Raw genomic sequence first — 16,639 nt, 5'->3', positions numbered from 1 at the left:
GAGAGGTCCGGTTCCTAGGGCACCTCGTTAATCAGAATGTGATTTTGGTCAACCCGACCAAGATTGAGGCAGTTATGCGATGGGAGGTACTGAGATCTCCATCCGAGATCAGGAGTTTTCTGGGTCTGGCCGGTTATTATCGGAGATTTATCAGAGACTTCTCCAAGATTGCAGTTCCTCTCACCAGGTTGACCCAGAAAGGTGTTGCTTTTGTTTGGGGTCCCGAGCAGCAGACCTCATTTGATACCCTTTGCCAGAGATTGTGCGAGGCCCCAGTGTTAGCCCTCCCCGAGGGAGTGGAGGACTTCATAGTTTTCTGTGATGCATCTACATCGGGATTGGGTGCATTGCTGATGTAGAGGGGGCACGTGATAGCATACGCATCGAGGCAGTTGATGCCTCATCAGACGAGATATCCTACCCACGATCTGGAGCTGGGGGCGGTGGTGTTCGCCCTCAAGATCTGGCGTCACTATTTGTATGGAGTCCGGTGTACCATATAAACTGACCATAAGACTCTGAAATATCTTATGGATCAGACCAACCTGAATATGAGACAGAGGAGGTGGTTGGATGTGGTGAAAGATTATGACTGCGAGAATTCATATCATCCGGGCAAGGATAATGTGGTAGTTGACGCACTGAGTCGTAGAGCAGAGTGTGCTCCGATCCGAGATATATGTATGAGGATGACGGTGATGACTCCAGTCTTGGATACCAGCCGGGAGGCCCAGGCGGAGGCCGTGAGACCGGAGAACCGCAAGAGGGAGTGGGCGATTGGGCAGGTATCCGAGTTTGTAACGGATAGCCGAGGGCTTATGACCTTCCGAGGGCGGATTTCGGTGCCCTATACAGGCGGAGCTCGACGTATATTGATGGAGGAGGCGCACAGGTCGAGATTCTCGTTCCATCCCGGGGCCACTAAGATGTATTTAGACTTGAAGAGGGATTATTGGTGGCCCTGTATGAAGAGGGATGTTGCATGGGTAGTTAAGAGATGCTTGACCTGCCGTCAGGTCAAAGCAGAGCACCAGCATCCACATGGTCCATTGTAGCCTCTGGAGATTCCCCGGTGAAAGTGGGAACAGATCTCCATGGAATTTATCACCAAGTTACCGAGGACCGCGCGGGGGGTCGACGCGATTTGGGTGATCGTGGACCGATGGACGAAGAGTGCTCATTTCCTTGCTATTAATGAGAGCTCTTCGGCGGAAAAATTAGCCGAGATTTACGTGAAAGAGGTGGTGTCTCGGCATGGGGTGCCGGTCTCGATAGTGTCAGACCGAGACGTGCGTTTCACCTCCAGATTCTGGGGGAAATTTTATGAGGAGTTGGGCACGCGTCTACATTTCAGTACCGCGTACCACCCGCACACAGATGGAGAGAGCGAGCGGAAGATTCAGACACTCGAGGACATGTTGCGTGCCTGTGTCTTGGACTTTGGAGGAAGTTCGGACACATACTTGCCTTTGGCTGAGTTTTCTTACAACAACAACCACCATTCGAGTATAGGTATGCCTCCATTCGAGCTGTTATATGGGAGGAGGTGTCGGACTCCTATTTGTTGGGGAGAGGTGGGACATAGAGTGATGGGTGGCACTGAGATAGTGCTCAAGACGACTGAGCAGATTCAGCAGGTTAGACAGAGATTACTGACGACCCAGAGCCACCAGAAGAGTTATGCGGACAAACGGCGCTCTGATCTGGAGTTCCAGGTTGGAGATTTTGTGCTCCTGAAGGTATCCCCTTGGAAAGGGGTGATCCGATTCAGAAAGAAGGGCAAGCTGGGGCCCCGATACATTGGTCCTTTTAGGGTAATTGCCAGGGTTGGCAGAGTAGCCTATCGGCTGGACCTACCCGTAGAACTGAGTCAGATCCATAACACCTTTCATGTGTCCCTATTGAGGAAGTGTGTGGCAGATGAGATGACAATTGTACCACTGGAGGACATTCAAGTGGATGCAAGCCTGAATTACGTTGAAAGGCCAATTGCGATTTTAGATCGAAAGATGAAGGTCCTCAAGAATAAGGAAGTGTCCCTGGTTCAGGTCCAGTGGCAGCATCAGAAGGGATCCGATCTGACTTGGGAGCCGGAGTCAGAGATGCGGGAGCAGCATCCGGAGCTATTTGCGGAACAAGACTTCGAGGGCGAAGTCTAATTCTAGTGGGGGAGAATTGTATCATCCGGTTTTACAGGTACATTATTTTAATAGTTTAAGTTGAGAATTTTGGAAGGACTCGACGAGTTGCTGCCTCAACTCGTAGAGTAGGGTCGCGGCTGATGACTAGGATTAATGAGTGGACTCGATGAGTCGATGAGCCGACTCGACGACTCAGCGCTGGAGACAGAAACCCTAATTTTCTCGGGCCTGGGCCTATTTAAAGGCACTTATAGCCTCCTTGACCCCCCATCAGTGCCATTCGTCCCTTGAGAGAAACCCTAGATTCATTTGTGAGCAAGAAAGGGAAAGAGACTAATTTGAGGTCATTTCCTTGAGAAGAAGATCAAGGCTGTTGCAAGGATCTCAGAAGAGAGTTGTGGATCAGTTTCATCTTCATTTCAAGCTTCAGATATGGTATAAGCTCTTTCCCTCCTTGTGATTGAATAAATTTCCTTTGGTTGTGAAGTTAGGGCTTGTATCACCATTTTGATGGGGTTTTGGGTGCATCCAAACCCTATTTCGAGTTATTCTATAGACCTGGACCTTGTAAGGTCCAGAGAACCAGAAAGTAGAAAGCCATGATTGAGTAACCTTGGAGCTTTGAAGCTTTAATGGAGTCATAATGGTATATAGAGCAATATACACCATGCATGAACCCCAAGTTCAGACCTTTACGTGACTTTTGGATGCTAGAAAGCCAGATCTATGAGTTAGAGTTCCAGATCTGACCTTAGGAGACCATATGAGTGATACAATGGAGACGACTCGCCGAGTCTATGAGATGACTCGACGAGTCGGATCGGGTTCGACCCAGTACCATTAACCCAAAGATAACTCATCGAGTTGGGGGTCAACTCGATGAGCTGAGTGAATCTCTGTGAGAACAGTGAGAAATTTGGGCTCGGCGTGTCACATGGGTGAACTCCACAGCCGCCAGCATCGTCTTCAATCGCCGCAACTTATCACTGTTGCACAACACCGCTGCAGCGCTGCCAATGCAGTGACAGACTTCTCTCACTACTTGTTGAGCAACACCATCTACCGTCGCGCGCAAAAGGACCAACATCGTCTAATTTAGCTCGCCGCCATCGTTGTAAGTTTATTCCCTTTATTTAGTTTGATTTTCCCAAATGGGTTTCATTTGATGAACTGATATTAATGGTTTATGAATTCTGATTTGGGATTTTTGATTTGTAAACTGATTTAATTTTAATTTAACACTCTCAAAAGATTAATTTGTGCTATGGATTTGTTAGTTTGGCTTGGTTTGCTTTTGATGATTAACTGGGACAACAGGGAAACGAACTAAGCTTAACAGAGATGGAAAATTTTAATTTTCTTTAACTGTTTTGTTTAATGGTATTTTCTAATTTAGTGCTTTGTATTTGTTTAATGTTTAATGGTTTTGGTGATTGTGTTTAACATTGATTAATGTTTTTTTTGTTTAACCCAATAACACGTGCAATGGAAAGATTTTACAGTAGAACATCCACATCAGGACCATCTTCATTAGGACCATCTTTAGCTGAAATTGCCCAACCTACTTTTATCGCCCTAATCAAAGAGACAATATAAGACGAAAATATTTTATTAAAGAACAATGTCAACCGCGCCTTAAAAAATACCATGTAAGAATGTTTGGAAGTAGGGGAAGACGTTTTAATCCTGATATAAGTTTGGTAAAATCAACTACTGCAACTTTAAAAAATATGAGAAATGATGGGTTTGATGCACGTATTTTGGATATCACCTCTTTTTGTGAGAATGATTACATTCAAATGGTGAACATGGAGGAAGTTTATGTTAATCCAAGAGCCTGAAGACAGTACACCAATATCTCTAATCGCCATTATTACGAGTTTTTTTTGTGTCAACATGGTTTTGGATATGCAAATTCAAGAGTTCGGTGATCGTTTTAATGAAGTCAGTTCCGAATTGCTCATTTGTCATCGAATTGCTCATTTGTGTGACAGGTTTGAATCCACATGATTCATTTTGTGACTTTGACCCATCAAAGTTACAGAAGTTGATCGATTTCTATCCACATGATTTTAGCTTTAAAGATAGGCTGAATATTCTAAATGAACTTTCGGTTTACCCCACTTTTATGAAACAAGATGCAAGATTTGCTACTTTGAAGAGTATATCCGACCTTGCTAAGGTGATGGTGGAAAGCAATATGCATCTTAACTTTCCTTTGGTTTACCGGTTATTGAAGTTGTCATTGCTTTTGCCGGTTGCAACCGCAACGGTGGAGAGATGTTTTTCGGCGATGAAGCTTGTCAAGTTAGATTTGCGGAATCGTATTTCGGATGTATTTTTAAATGATTGTGAAATTTGCGCGATTGAAAGAGAAGAATTTTCCAAGGTTACCAATGAAAGTATTATCAAACGTTTCTTAGCTATGTCCCCTTGTAGATTTCAATTGTAAAATGACATTTAGTTGAATGTTTTAATGTTATTCTACTTTTAAGTATTTATTATTATTATTATTAATTTACATAGTCAACGGTCAACAATGCACCCCACTTGACTTCCGGGCGGGATCCACCACTTTCTAGCAGATAGACATGCTGTTATATTGCTGATAATGTGTTTTTTTTTATTTGACAACCGGCCTGAATATCTCGTCACAGTCTACTCATTGACGTTGAAATGATCGTTAGCTGCCAAACAGGTCTTGTATCTGGATAGAGAACCAACTACATAAGTGTCTCATTGTTTAATACTCCAAACGACCCTTGGCCGGGACCGTAGAAGGTAGCAACCAAACAGGCCTTGAGTGCGTAGGCAATTTGCTGATCTTTGATCCCCAAATTTCACCATATAAGTCTACAAATTTTATTTTGCATAATTATCACACGATTTCTATTTTTATTTTATTCTATTTTAGTGATAGATTATGTGTTTTGATTACCATATGAATATTCTACCTTTATTTAGGGGATTTCAAATGTTAATTTTAGTTGTTCTAAAGAAATCTATAACTTACTTATATTACATAAGAATGTATTAAAAGTGTATAATTAAAAAACTTAATCGTATTTTTTAGGTTTTGAGTATTAATTAAGAACGGTGAGGAGCCCAGCATTTGAATTGATGTTAAAAGTAAAATCGCTTTGTAATTTGTATGCTTATATTCCAAAGTCAAAGTCAACCCTTTATCTACAAACTAGTCCCAGGACTTGGTATTCGGCGCCAGGAAATTAACCACATATATTCGTAAGAAATATTTTCAATTTATGTTTGAGAAAAATATACTTTTGATGAGATACGTTTTATTTATGAGTTTGATAATTATTATAAAAACGTGTGTGGTTCAAATTTTAGCAAAGATTTCAATCAGAAAGTTAAAAGAAAAAGGCTAAAAATCTGAACATACGTAATATCAATTTGTTCATTGCTTCATTGGTTTTTAGAATGCGAATTAAGCACTCTATAGGGAATAAGTCAACACGCCATATATCTTCAACGCTGCACCTGTATACCCTAAAATAAAATCAGTTGAACACCATCCTCCTTCCCGCATTTTTCAAACACCTTTGAATTGATCACCATCCTCCTTCCGAGTTTTTTCAAACACCTTAATTTGAACTGATCACAATTTTTATAACCCCATTTGAAGTCAACTATATGCTCTCTGCTCTATATAAATAAGCCATTGCTATTGATCAAGCTCACCAAATTAACTAGACATGAAGAAGTCTCAACTTAGTTCTTCAGTTTTGCTCATGGTTCTAAGTTTCTTGTTTTGTGTTTCATGGGCAACGTCCTTATCATCCTCAAGTTCTGGCGATCTAATAAGCTGCCTACTGTCCAAATCCAAGAATGTGACTACCATCTCTCAACTCATTTTCACCCCTGTCAATGCTTCCTTCCTACCCATTTGGCAAGTGGCAGTTCAAAACACCAGGTTCCTTAAGCCCTCCACACGTAGACCATCAGTCATCGTGACACCTATGGAGGAAACCCTTATACAAACATGTGTATACTGCGCCAAGAAACACGGCTACGAGATCAGGATCAGGAGTGGGGGCCATGACTACGAGGGCCTCTCATACACTGCTGATGTTCCCTTTGTTATGCTTGATTTCACCAACATGAGGTCTATAGACGTGGACGTAGCAAAAAGGACTGCTTGGGTCCAAGCAGGCGCTACGCTTGGTGAACTCTACTACAAAATTTCGCGAGAGACCGATACCTTGTATTTCCCGGCAGGTGTTTGCCCAACGGTGGGTGTTGGTGGTTACATGGGCGGTGGTGGCTACGGAAACCTGTTGAGGAAATACGGTACTGCTGCCGATAATGTTCTGGATGCTCGCTTCATGGATGTTGATGGGAATATTCTCGACAGGAAATCAATGGGAGAAGATTTGTTTTGGGCGATCCGAGGAGGTGGTTCTTCAAGTTTCGGAATTGTTCTTGCATGGAAGCTGAGCTTGGTTCCAGTTCCAAAAAAAGTAACCGTCTTTATACTGAATAAAACTTTGGAACAAGGGGCAACCGAAATCTTCCATAAATATCAATACGTTGCACCAAATATCGATAGAAATTTGCACATAAGAACTCAAGTTTTTGCCGAATATATCGGCAACACCACCAAGAAAACCATAAGAATTATGTTTGAAGGAATATATCAGGGCACAACCGACACATTGCTTCCGTTGCTTTCCAGAAAATTTCCAGAGCTCGGTGTTACCCGAGAGATTTGTGAAGAAATTAAAATGGTCCAGTCGACCCTTGTGTTTTGGGGCTTGCCAAGCTCCACCCCGACTCAGATTCTTACGAACCGATCTGCCATTGCCAAGCTGAACAACAAAAGCAAATCAGATTATGTCCGGACACCCATCCCCGTAAGTGGGCTCAGAAAGATATGGAGAAAGCTTATCCAAAACGATGAATCAGCGCTTCTGATGATCAATCCATTTGGCGGAAGGATGGCTGATTTCTCAGAGACTGCAATTCCATATCCTCATAGAGCGGGCGTGTTGTTACAAATTCTCAAGACTGTCGATTTTAACGGTCAACCTTCAGACACAACCCCTACATCCCTCAGGAGGATAGCTTGGCTGCGAAGCTTGGATGCGTTAATGACGCCTTATGTGTCAAACAACCCCAGAGAGGCATATTCCAACTACAATGATCTGGATTTGGGTGTTGGAAGTGCTAACTACGAAGAAGCAAGTGTTTGGGGTGAGAGATACTGGAAGAGGGACAACTTCAAGAAGTTGATTCGAATCAAGGCCAAAGTCGATCCTCACAATTTCTTTAGGCGCCCACAGAGTATCCCTGTTTTCTAAAACCCCCGATCAGCTAAGCGGTTGAAGAAAGACTCAGCAGATGCATTTTATTCTTTTAATTGTTTTCATGAAAAACTAGCAACAATGCTACTTTCTGTCAGTTTCTTTTCCTAGTGTATATCATCTCCATGCTAACAAAGATGTCTAAAAGCATGTGGTCAAATTCTAATTATGAATTTATCCGACAAATACATTGTCTTATTAAGACATTTTATATCATATTTCTTTCTTATACTTCCTCTTGTCTAAAAATATGTTTTTGATTAAAATAGTTTGGGTCAATACAACTTTAGACTTGGGATACGTACTATGAAAAACAAAACAAAGAAAAAAAAAGAGGTTAAATGTATCATTCCGACGGCCTACACCGAACCCGCCGTAGAGTTATCATGTGGGGGTAAATCCTCAAACATTATGATCAATATTTTGGCAGGACAATAACTTTAAAACATTAACCTTATTTTTGAATTTTCACAGCTAAATCTTTCTAAACGTATAAAATCTATAAGATATTATATAAACTTTTATTTAGAATGGTTGGCCACCAAATTTTTAGTATGTGAGATTCAAACCCACAACAACTTTGTTTGGAATGCTTAATTCTCGAATAATAGTATATGTGGGATCCTTGCATTTACGTTGATATAGAGTTTCCCATATATGGTATAAGACTATAAGTTGGGGAACATAAATGCATGGGATGGTGGTGCTAATGAAGCCAAATATTATACATAACAGCATGAATAAATTACTTAATTAAGCAAGTATAATAATTTTTTATGGCATAAATAACATGAGTAATTTTTGTTCGTTTGACATTTACTTTTAAATAAAAATTGATTTGATCAAAAGTGGCATCTTTGAAGAAAAAGTTAGTTAAATTATCCGTAACTTTACGCGATCCATATTTACTTATTATATATTCTTTTATTTAAATAAGAATTGACGTGACTATCCAAATAACAACATTCTTTAGTCAACCTTGTAGTTGTTAATTTGAACAAATTAAATTTAAATAGTAGAATGCATGCGACCAAGCATTCTGATCCCACTAGCTAGAAATAGTCAATTAGGCAATACATATGATGCGCTCATTCCTTTTTATAGATTCCATTTCAATAGGAAAACTTGTGTCTTGAAGGTATGAGATGACTAATTATATCTTGGTTAAGTTGGTCTGGTTAAATATTTTTGAATAAAAGTTAAAAGTATATTACTTTGTTAACGAGAAGCATCGTGTTGCAATTACTAGTCATGTGGGCTGAGATCGATCGGAATCAAGAATCAGAAGACTAGACGTGTTTATGTTTCTTGCGTGCCTAAAGATTTGGTAATTGTGGACCTTCTCCTCGATATCTAAATCACATAATTACAAATATAATAAAACTTTTAAAAGAACCGGCCATAGGCAGGCTATACACTAACACCTGCGATAGTTTGATCAGGAGAGGAGACATTTTCAAATGTTCAAACTTAATTAGAAATCAATGAATAGAGAATTCAATACACCAATCATGAAGATTTCCACCTATTTTGAGCTTGACGGAATTTAGGTTAATGTGGTCGTAAAAAATAAATGCAGTCTCTATGTATTTAGAGTATTTAGTGTGCGAGTGTTGAACCGAATTAGATGTAATGTACATGTCAATAATGTTGCCTCAATAAACAATTGTAGCTTTAGGAGGTGGGATGTAACCTCCTAATTCTCGTTAGAAATTTCAGAAACTAGCATTAATTAATATTAATAATATTATAATTATGGATAAAAACTCTAAAGAGCTTTTAATGAATACAACGAATGAAAGGCATTCGATAAATTTTAAGAAATAAAATAATAAATGTGAAAATAAAATAATAATAATAATAATAATAATAATAATAATAATAATAATAATAATAAATTTAAGGTAAGGGGTTGAATGTGACAAGTTGTAAATATGTCTTTAGTCAAGAAATTTGTTTTCTGGGTAGATAGTGTCGTTATGGGAGAATTAGGGATGAAATTGTAATACCTGTATTTATCTCTTGGAAATCGTCGGGAGAGAATTGGGCACTTTTCTTGTGACCGACTCCAATTTATGTATGCCCTGAAGAGCTCCACTCAAGCACCATAGTTTTTGATCGTTTGTGCCAAGAATCAGTATCAAGAAAAAAGAAAAAAAATAATAAAAGAATGCAACGAAGGGATTTTGAAGAAGAGTGAGTCAAGATCTTCGTCGGCGATAGTTACCGGAGGAGGAAGGTACTGACGGGTAAAGATCGTAATCTAACCTTATTAAGTATCAAATAATCTCATTTCCACTTTCTTTTCTTTTTCTTTTGGCTACCGGGAATAGCCACCACTACTTCCGCAACCACGATCGTCGACGTGTTCCTTCTGCCACTAACAGCCCCCAAAGAGTGGGTGTGTTTGGGGGGTGCATTTACTTCCTACCATTGGCCCTTCGATTTCTATTGTTTTGTGAAGTTGGTTGTCGATTGTCGCCCTTAACCACCAGCTACCTCCTACTGTCGATGTGTGTGTGTGTGTGTGTTTGTTTCAGCCACCATAGGCCACCCTGCAAATGCGCTTATGGTTGTATTACTTTTGATGGTTCACAAATGAATGTAAAAGCATTATTTTCCAATTATTCCACTTATACTTAATCAACATCATTATTTGTTTTGGGGTAGTTTGACCATTATTGACCACCACAACACCACCATCCGACCACCAATAGGTGGTAGTTTTATGAGGGACTCGATTTTTAATACATTTGGTGTCATAAGGAGCGTAATGGGTTGTAACTTAACCCTAATAAGATGATTTTTTTATGTCAAGTTCCTAACTCTAAATGCTCATTAAGCCAAGAATCAAGACATTTGGGTTAAGTTGAATTACATATATTGATAGCCTAATAAGTAACCATTAATTATGATAAAAGTTTTAAAGATAAAGCTTAATCATTAAGTCCTTCATGGGACACCTAAAGTGACCTAAAGGTAAATATGATCAATTTCACTGAATCTATCCTCAAACTTCTAAAAATCGTACAAGAATATCGAAAGCTCCAAAAATCATAAATTTTAGTCTTCTGGAAAGTTTGATGAGTCTAGTTTCTCTAAAATTTGAATTAAATTACCAAATTCCAACTTCTTGTAGGGTATAATTCACAATCTTCTGAAACTGGTATGTATTGTCACATATTTCATAAGTTGTCTTTCAAAAATTATAATAAATTCATTAGAACTCCGAATATCAAATTTTCATGGTGTGTAGTTAGATATAGATGTCTAGTTTGCTCCATATCATGGGCAAGATGAAATTCCTAGTGCTACTAACATCGGTTTTCACCATAACCAAACCGGTCCATGTATGTTTATCTAAGAATCATTCCATGCTACCATATCTTGACTTTTATATGCATGTGACATTATTTTCACAATGTCTTCCATTGACCTTCTTTAATAGTAAGTTCAATAGTGAATTTACTATGATAGACGTTGCTATGATATACCGACTAAACTACGATATAAACTACGATAATCTATCAAGGTGCCTATCGAATCCAATTTTTGAACTATTTCGAATGGAGTTATGGGATTTTATTGTACTATAATAACACACATAGAATCTCTGTTCTATACTTTTGTTGATATAAAAATTTCCGTATAGGTGAATAAACAGGAGATGCCTAAAATATAATTTAAGTGTAGCAAGGTCTATTATATCAAATTCACTATTGAACTAACTATTAAAGAAGCTCGATGGAAGACATTGTGAAAATAATGTCATGTGCATATAGAAGTTGGTATGTGATGGAATTAAATGATTCTTAGATAAACATAGATGAATCAGTTTGCTTATGGTGAAAACCGATGTTAGTAGCATGTTGATGAAATCATGCTTTCGGGGCCTATTTAAGACAACATAATAGTTTCTAAAGGTATCAGATATGATTCAGATATATACTTGATATCCCCGAAAACATGGTGGTCGATGCATGTACATTGCCACCTTCATGTGGTCGTGTACAAATGGTTTCTTGTAGGCATGAGCAAACGGACCGAACCGGCCGGAACCGGCCCGACCCGGGAACCGGCTTTGGCCAAAATCAAGAACCGAACCGGCCCGGCGGTTCTACCTGTTCCGGGTTTTACCGGGTTTTCGATTTTGGAACCGGTTTGATTTGACACGCTTCCTTGCGGGGCTTGTAACTCATTCAAATTTTAACCAAATCAAGCGTTTTTATAGTCTAAACTTAACTGCAAAACCTAACTATGTGTAGGAAAAAGATTCAGGGCAAACAAAACTTAAATTAATTGAGTTATGCTCGTTTGAACAACAAAGTTAGATTATGTTTAATTGTTGTAACATAAAAAAAATTCTGATTTGACACCCTTCCTTGCTGGGCTTGTAACTCATTCAATTTAAAACCAAATCAAGCGTTTTTATAGTCTAAAATTAACTACAAAATATAAACTACGTGTAGGAAAAAGATTCAGGTCAAAAAAACTTTAATTGAGTGAGTTATGAACATTTGAACAACAATGTCAGATTATGTTTAATTGTTGTAACATAAAAAAAAATTCTTATTTGACACCCTTCCTTGCGGGGCTTGTAACTCATTCAATTTTTAACCAAATCAAGCGTTTTTATAGTCTAAACTTAACTACAAATCCTAATCTACATGTAGGAAAAAGATTCATGTCAAAACAAGTTAAATTAAGTGATTTATACACATTTGAACAACAAAGTCAGATTACATTTAATTGCTGAAACATAAAAAAAATTCTTATTTGACACCCTTACTTGCGGGACTTGTAACTCATTCCATTTTTAACCAAATCAAGCGTTTTTGTAGTCTAAATTTAACTACAAATCATAATCTACATGTAGGAAAAAGATCTAGGTCAAAAAAATTTAAATTGTGTGAGTTATGCAACTTTCAAAATTTGAGTGAGTTATCTGGTCCGGTTCCCGGTTTTGGGCTGGTCCCAACGACCGGTTCTTACCGGGTTCCGGTTCCAAAAATTGAAGAGATTATAGTAGCGGTCCCACCCGACCGGTTCCATCGGGTTCTGGTCCCGGTACCGGTTCCGGCTGGTTCCCCGGTCCATATGCTCATCCCTAGTTTCTTCACATCTAGCAGTAGTGGCAAATTCAATGTATGGGAAGGGGGGGTGCATGGACCCCACTAAAAAGTGGGCCCCACCAGGAATACATATTAAAAAAAAAAAAAAACTCAGCTTATGGTCCCCACTCACAATAGATTTGTCCCCACTACTCCCACTCATCCTCACTTCTCTCTCTTCTGATTTTTCACTCCCAATTTTTCACTTCTTTCTTTATAGTTTTGGCCTAGCATACCAAATGCACTGAGTAGTAACAAAGTTAAACACTCCACAGCCATTGGAATTTAGTACTCCACAACCGTCGACATCGTCTTCAATCGCCGCAACCTATCACTGCTGCATAACACCGCTGCAGCGCTGCCAACGCAGTGACAGACTTCGCTCACTACTTGCTGAGCAACACCATCTACCGTCGCGCGCAACCGAACTACCATCGTCTGATTTTGTTCGCCACCATCATTGTAAGTTTATTCCCTTTATTTAGTTTGATTTTCCCAAATGGGTTTGATTTGATGAACTGATTTGAATGGTTTATGAATTCTGATTTGAGATTTTTGATTTGTAAACTGATTTTATTTTGATTTAACACTCTCAAAAAATAAATTTGTGTTATGGATTTGTTAGTTTGGCTTGGTTTGCTTTTGATATAGGGAAACGAACTAAGCTTAACAAAGATGGAAAAAATTAATTTTCTTTAACTGTTTTTTTTAATGGTCTTTTCTAATTTAGTGCTTTGTATTTGTTTAATGTTTAATGGTTTTGGTAATTGTGTTTAACATTGTTTAATGTTTTTTTGTTTAAACCAATAACAGGTGCAATGGAAAGATTTTACAGTAGAACATTCACATTAGGACCATCTTCAGCTGAAATTCCCCAACCTACTTTTATTCCACCAATACCGAGTGAAATTTATTCAAGTGACATTCTTTGGGATCCGGCTGATAGGAAATTTTTTTCAGATTATCACCCTAATTAAAGAGACAATATAAGACGAAACTATTTGATTAAAGGACCATGTCAACCGCGTCTTAAAAAATACCGTGTATGAATGTTTGGAAATAAGGAAGACGTTTTAATCCCGCAATAAGTTTGGTGAAATCAACCACTGCAACATTAAAAAATATGTGAAATGATGGGTTTGATGTACTTATATTGGATATCACCTCTTTTTGTGAGAATAATAACAATCTAATGGTGAACATGGAGGAAGTTTATGTTAATCCAAGAGCCTGAAGACAGTACACCAATATCTCCAATCGCCATTATTACGAGTTTTTTTGTTTCAACATGGTTTTTGATATGCAAATTCAAGAGTTCGGTGATCGTTTTAATGAAGTCAGTTCCGAATTGCTCACTTGCATGACAGGTTTGAATTCACATTATTCATTTTGTGACTTTGACCTATCAAAGTCACAGAAGTTGATCGGTTTCTATCCACATGATTTTAGCTTTAAAGATAGGTTTAATATTCTAAATGAACTTTCGGTTTACCCCACTTTTATGCAACAAGATGCAAGATTTGCTACTTTGAAGAGTATATTCGACCTTGCCAAAGTGATGGTGGAAAGCAATATGCATCTTAACTTTCCTTTGGTTTACCGGTTATTGAAGTTTTCATTGCTTTTGCCGGTTGCAACCGCAACGGTGGAGAGAAGTTTTACGGCGATGAAGCTTGTCAAGTTAGATTTGAGGAATCGGATTCCGGATGTATTTTTAAATGATTGTGAAATTTGCGCACTTGAAAGAGAGGAATTTTCCAAGGTGACCAATGAAAGTATTATCAAACGTTTCTTAGTTATGTCCCCTCGTAGATTTCAATTGTCAAATGACATTTAGCTGAATGATTTAATGTTATTCTACTTTTAAGTATTTATTATTATTATTATTAATTTACATAGTCAACGGACAACAATGCACCCCACTTGACTTCCGGGCGGGATCCGCCACTTTCTAGCAGATAGACAGGCTGTTATATTGCTGATAATGTGTTTTTTTTTAATTGACAACTAGCCTGAATGTCTCGTCACAATAGATTGGTCCCCACTACACCCACTCATCCTCTCTTCTCTCTCTTCTGATTTTCCACTCCCAATTTTTCACTTCTTTCTTTATAGTTTTGACTTAGCATACCAAATGCACTGAGTAGTAAAAAAACATTAAACACTCTACAGCCACCGGAATTTAGTACTCCACAGCCGCTGGCATCGTCTTCAATTGCCGCAACTTATCACTGCTGCACAACACCGCTGCAGCGCTGCCAACGCAGTGACAGACTTCGCTCACTACTTGCTGAGCAACACCATCTACCGTCGCTCGCAAACGGACCACCATCGTCTGATTTCTCTCGCCGTCATCGTTGTAAGTTTATTCCCTTTATTTAGTTTGATTTTCCCAAATGGGTTTGATTTGATGAACTGATTTGAATGGTTTATGAATTCTGATTTGGGATTTTTGATTTGTAAACTGATTTTATTTTAATTTAACACTCTCAAAATATTAATTTGTGTTATGGATTTATTAGTTTGGCTTGGTTTGCTTTTGATGGTTAACTGGGACAACAGGGTGGCCTGATTTTTGATGCCTTAGCCTACGAGTTACTGCTGCTGTGAGTTGCTTTGAGAGCGAGTAGGTAGCAGAGAGTAGCATGCGTTCGGAGAGGCATAGAGTACTTGCGATCTGGGATCCAAGGAGGAGGACTTGGGATGAATACGGATGCGGTGTGAAAGGTAGTATTGGGCCCGTACTACTGGAAGCACCGGATCGGTAAGCAGTCCAAGTAAGAATCTTTTGGGTGCTAAGGAACAAGTAGGGGTGAGTGATCGAGTGCGAGTATTCTCGATCAAGTCTCTGATTATTTTGTGCTGTTTTTCAGAGAGACATCATGGTGGGTACGCGCCACAACCCAAGGGGCAGTGGTACCAGTGACGATGAGATACGCATGATCATCCATGAGGAGGTGGCCGCAGCCATCCGAGCAGAGATTCCTGAGATGTTTGGGTCCATTAAGACCACCTTGATCGAGACATTTGACGAGCGATACGCTGCTGACACTGAGGCTACTGCTGCCGCCGCCACTGCAGCTATCGCCGCTGCTAGACCTCAGGGAGGTGATTCGTTGTTGTTCCGGGAGTTTAGCAACACGAAGCCACCAGAGTTTGACGGGACTCAGGACCCGATCGCTGCGATGAGGTGGATCTCTGATATCAAGGGTTGTTTCTATACATGTTCGTGTCCAGATCACTTGAGGGTTCAGTTTGCGTTGAACCAGCTTCGCTTGGGGGCGAAGGACTGGTGGAAGTTTGTGTTGGGTTTTGAGCATTCTAACACTCCTATAGTGTACATGCAACCCTAGAAACCTTGGATCTATGTTTTCTATAAATACATGCAAATTTGATTTTCCAAGGTTTACTTCCTATCTAGCATGCTATGGGGAACTTGTAATACAAAACTCAAGTAGAATAACATACCTTTTAGTAGCTTGGATTCCTTGATGACTTTGTGAGCCTAGCACCCCAAATGCGATGCCTTAAATGCTTCACACAACACCACAATACTTGGAATAACCTTGAGAGAAGTTCACTACACCTCAAAATTGGCTAGCCCTCTTTGTTGCTTGTACAAGTGCCGATTTTGCTTGCATAGGGTTCTTTATATAGTTGTGGCACAAGTAGGGTTACACCATGTAAACCCTAATTGTCATGGATTTCCATATTCCATGATCCATGGGTTTATAACCTCCATGGACTATCCATAGAGCACCTTATGGGTTTTAACCCAATCCATACAAACCATGGATCATTAGCCCACTATACAAGAATAGATTATTTACACAATCAACCCCATATATTTAATTAGTTTCTTTTTGATCACTTAATTAATTCTAGATTAATTCTTTGATCAATACTAATTAAATAATATTATTAATATATGAGTACTTATAATATATTAATAACATTAAGTGTCCTTTCTCTCATTTTGGTCTATCCAAGTATTGCAATGCCATGCAACCCAAATGGACCATGCCGGGTCGGATCAAGTACATACCAAATATAGTTATGGACT

At 39.1% G+C, this 16,639-nt stretch overlaps 2 protein-coding genes and 1 pseudogene across 2 annotated transcripts; all 3 read left to right on the top strand.

The window, feature by feature from the left end:
- The first annotated feature begins 4,080 nt into the window (after positions 1 to 4,080).
- On the top strand, positions 4,081 to 4,593 carry LOC145163654 (uncharacterized). The gene has a single exon (XM_079082461.1). The coding sequence runs from the start codon at positions 4,081 to 4,083 to the stop codon at positions 4,591 to 4,593; it is 513 nt and encodes a 170-aa protein (XP_078938587.1).
- Positions 4,594 to 5,803: 1,210 nt separating this feature from the next.
- LOC145165942 (tetrahydroberberine oxidase pseudogene) lies at positions 5,804 to 7,681 on the top strand (annotated as a pseudogene).
- A 6,183-nt stretch (positions 7,682 to 13,864) lies between these two features.
- Positions 13,865 to 14,413, top strand: LOC145163653 (uncharacterized). The gene has a single exon (XM_079082460.1). It carries the CDS (start codon positions 13,865 to 13,867, stop codon positions 14,411 to 14,413), a length of 549 nt encoding a protein of 182 aa, XP_078938586.1.
- Positions 14,414 to 16,639: the final 2,226 nt, after the last annotated feature.

This window comes from Lactuca virosa, chromosome 3, assembly GCF_052849685.1.
Source record: "Lactuca virosa cultivar CGN04683 chromosome 3, Lactuca_virosa_CGN04683_v6, whole genome shotgun sequence".
Lineage (NCBI taxonomy): Eukaryota > Viridiplantae > Streptophyta > Magnoliopsida > Asterales > Asteraceae > Lactuca > Lactuca virosa.
Note: the sequence above shows the minus strand (reverse complement) of the source record. Positions and strands in the feature narration are given on the sequence as shown.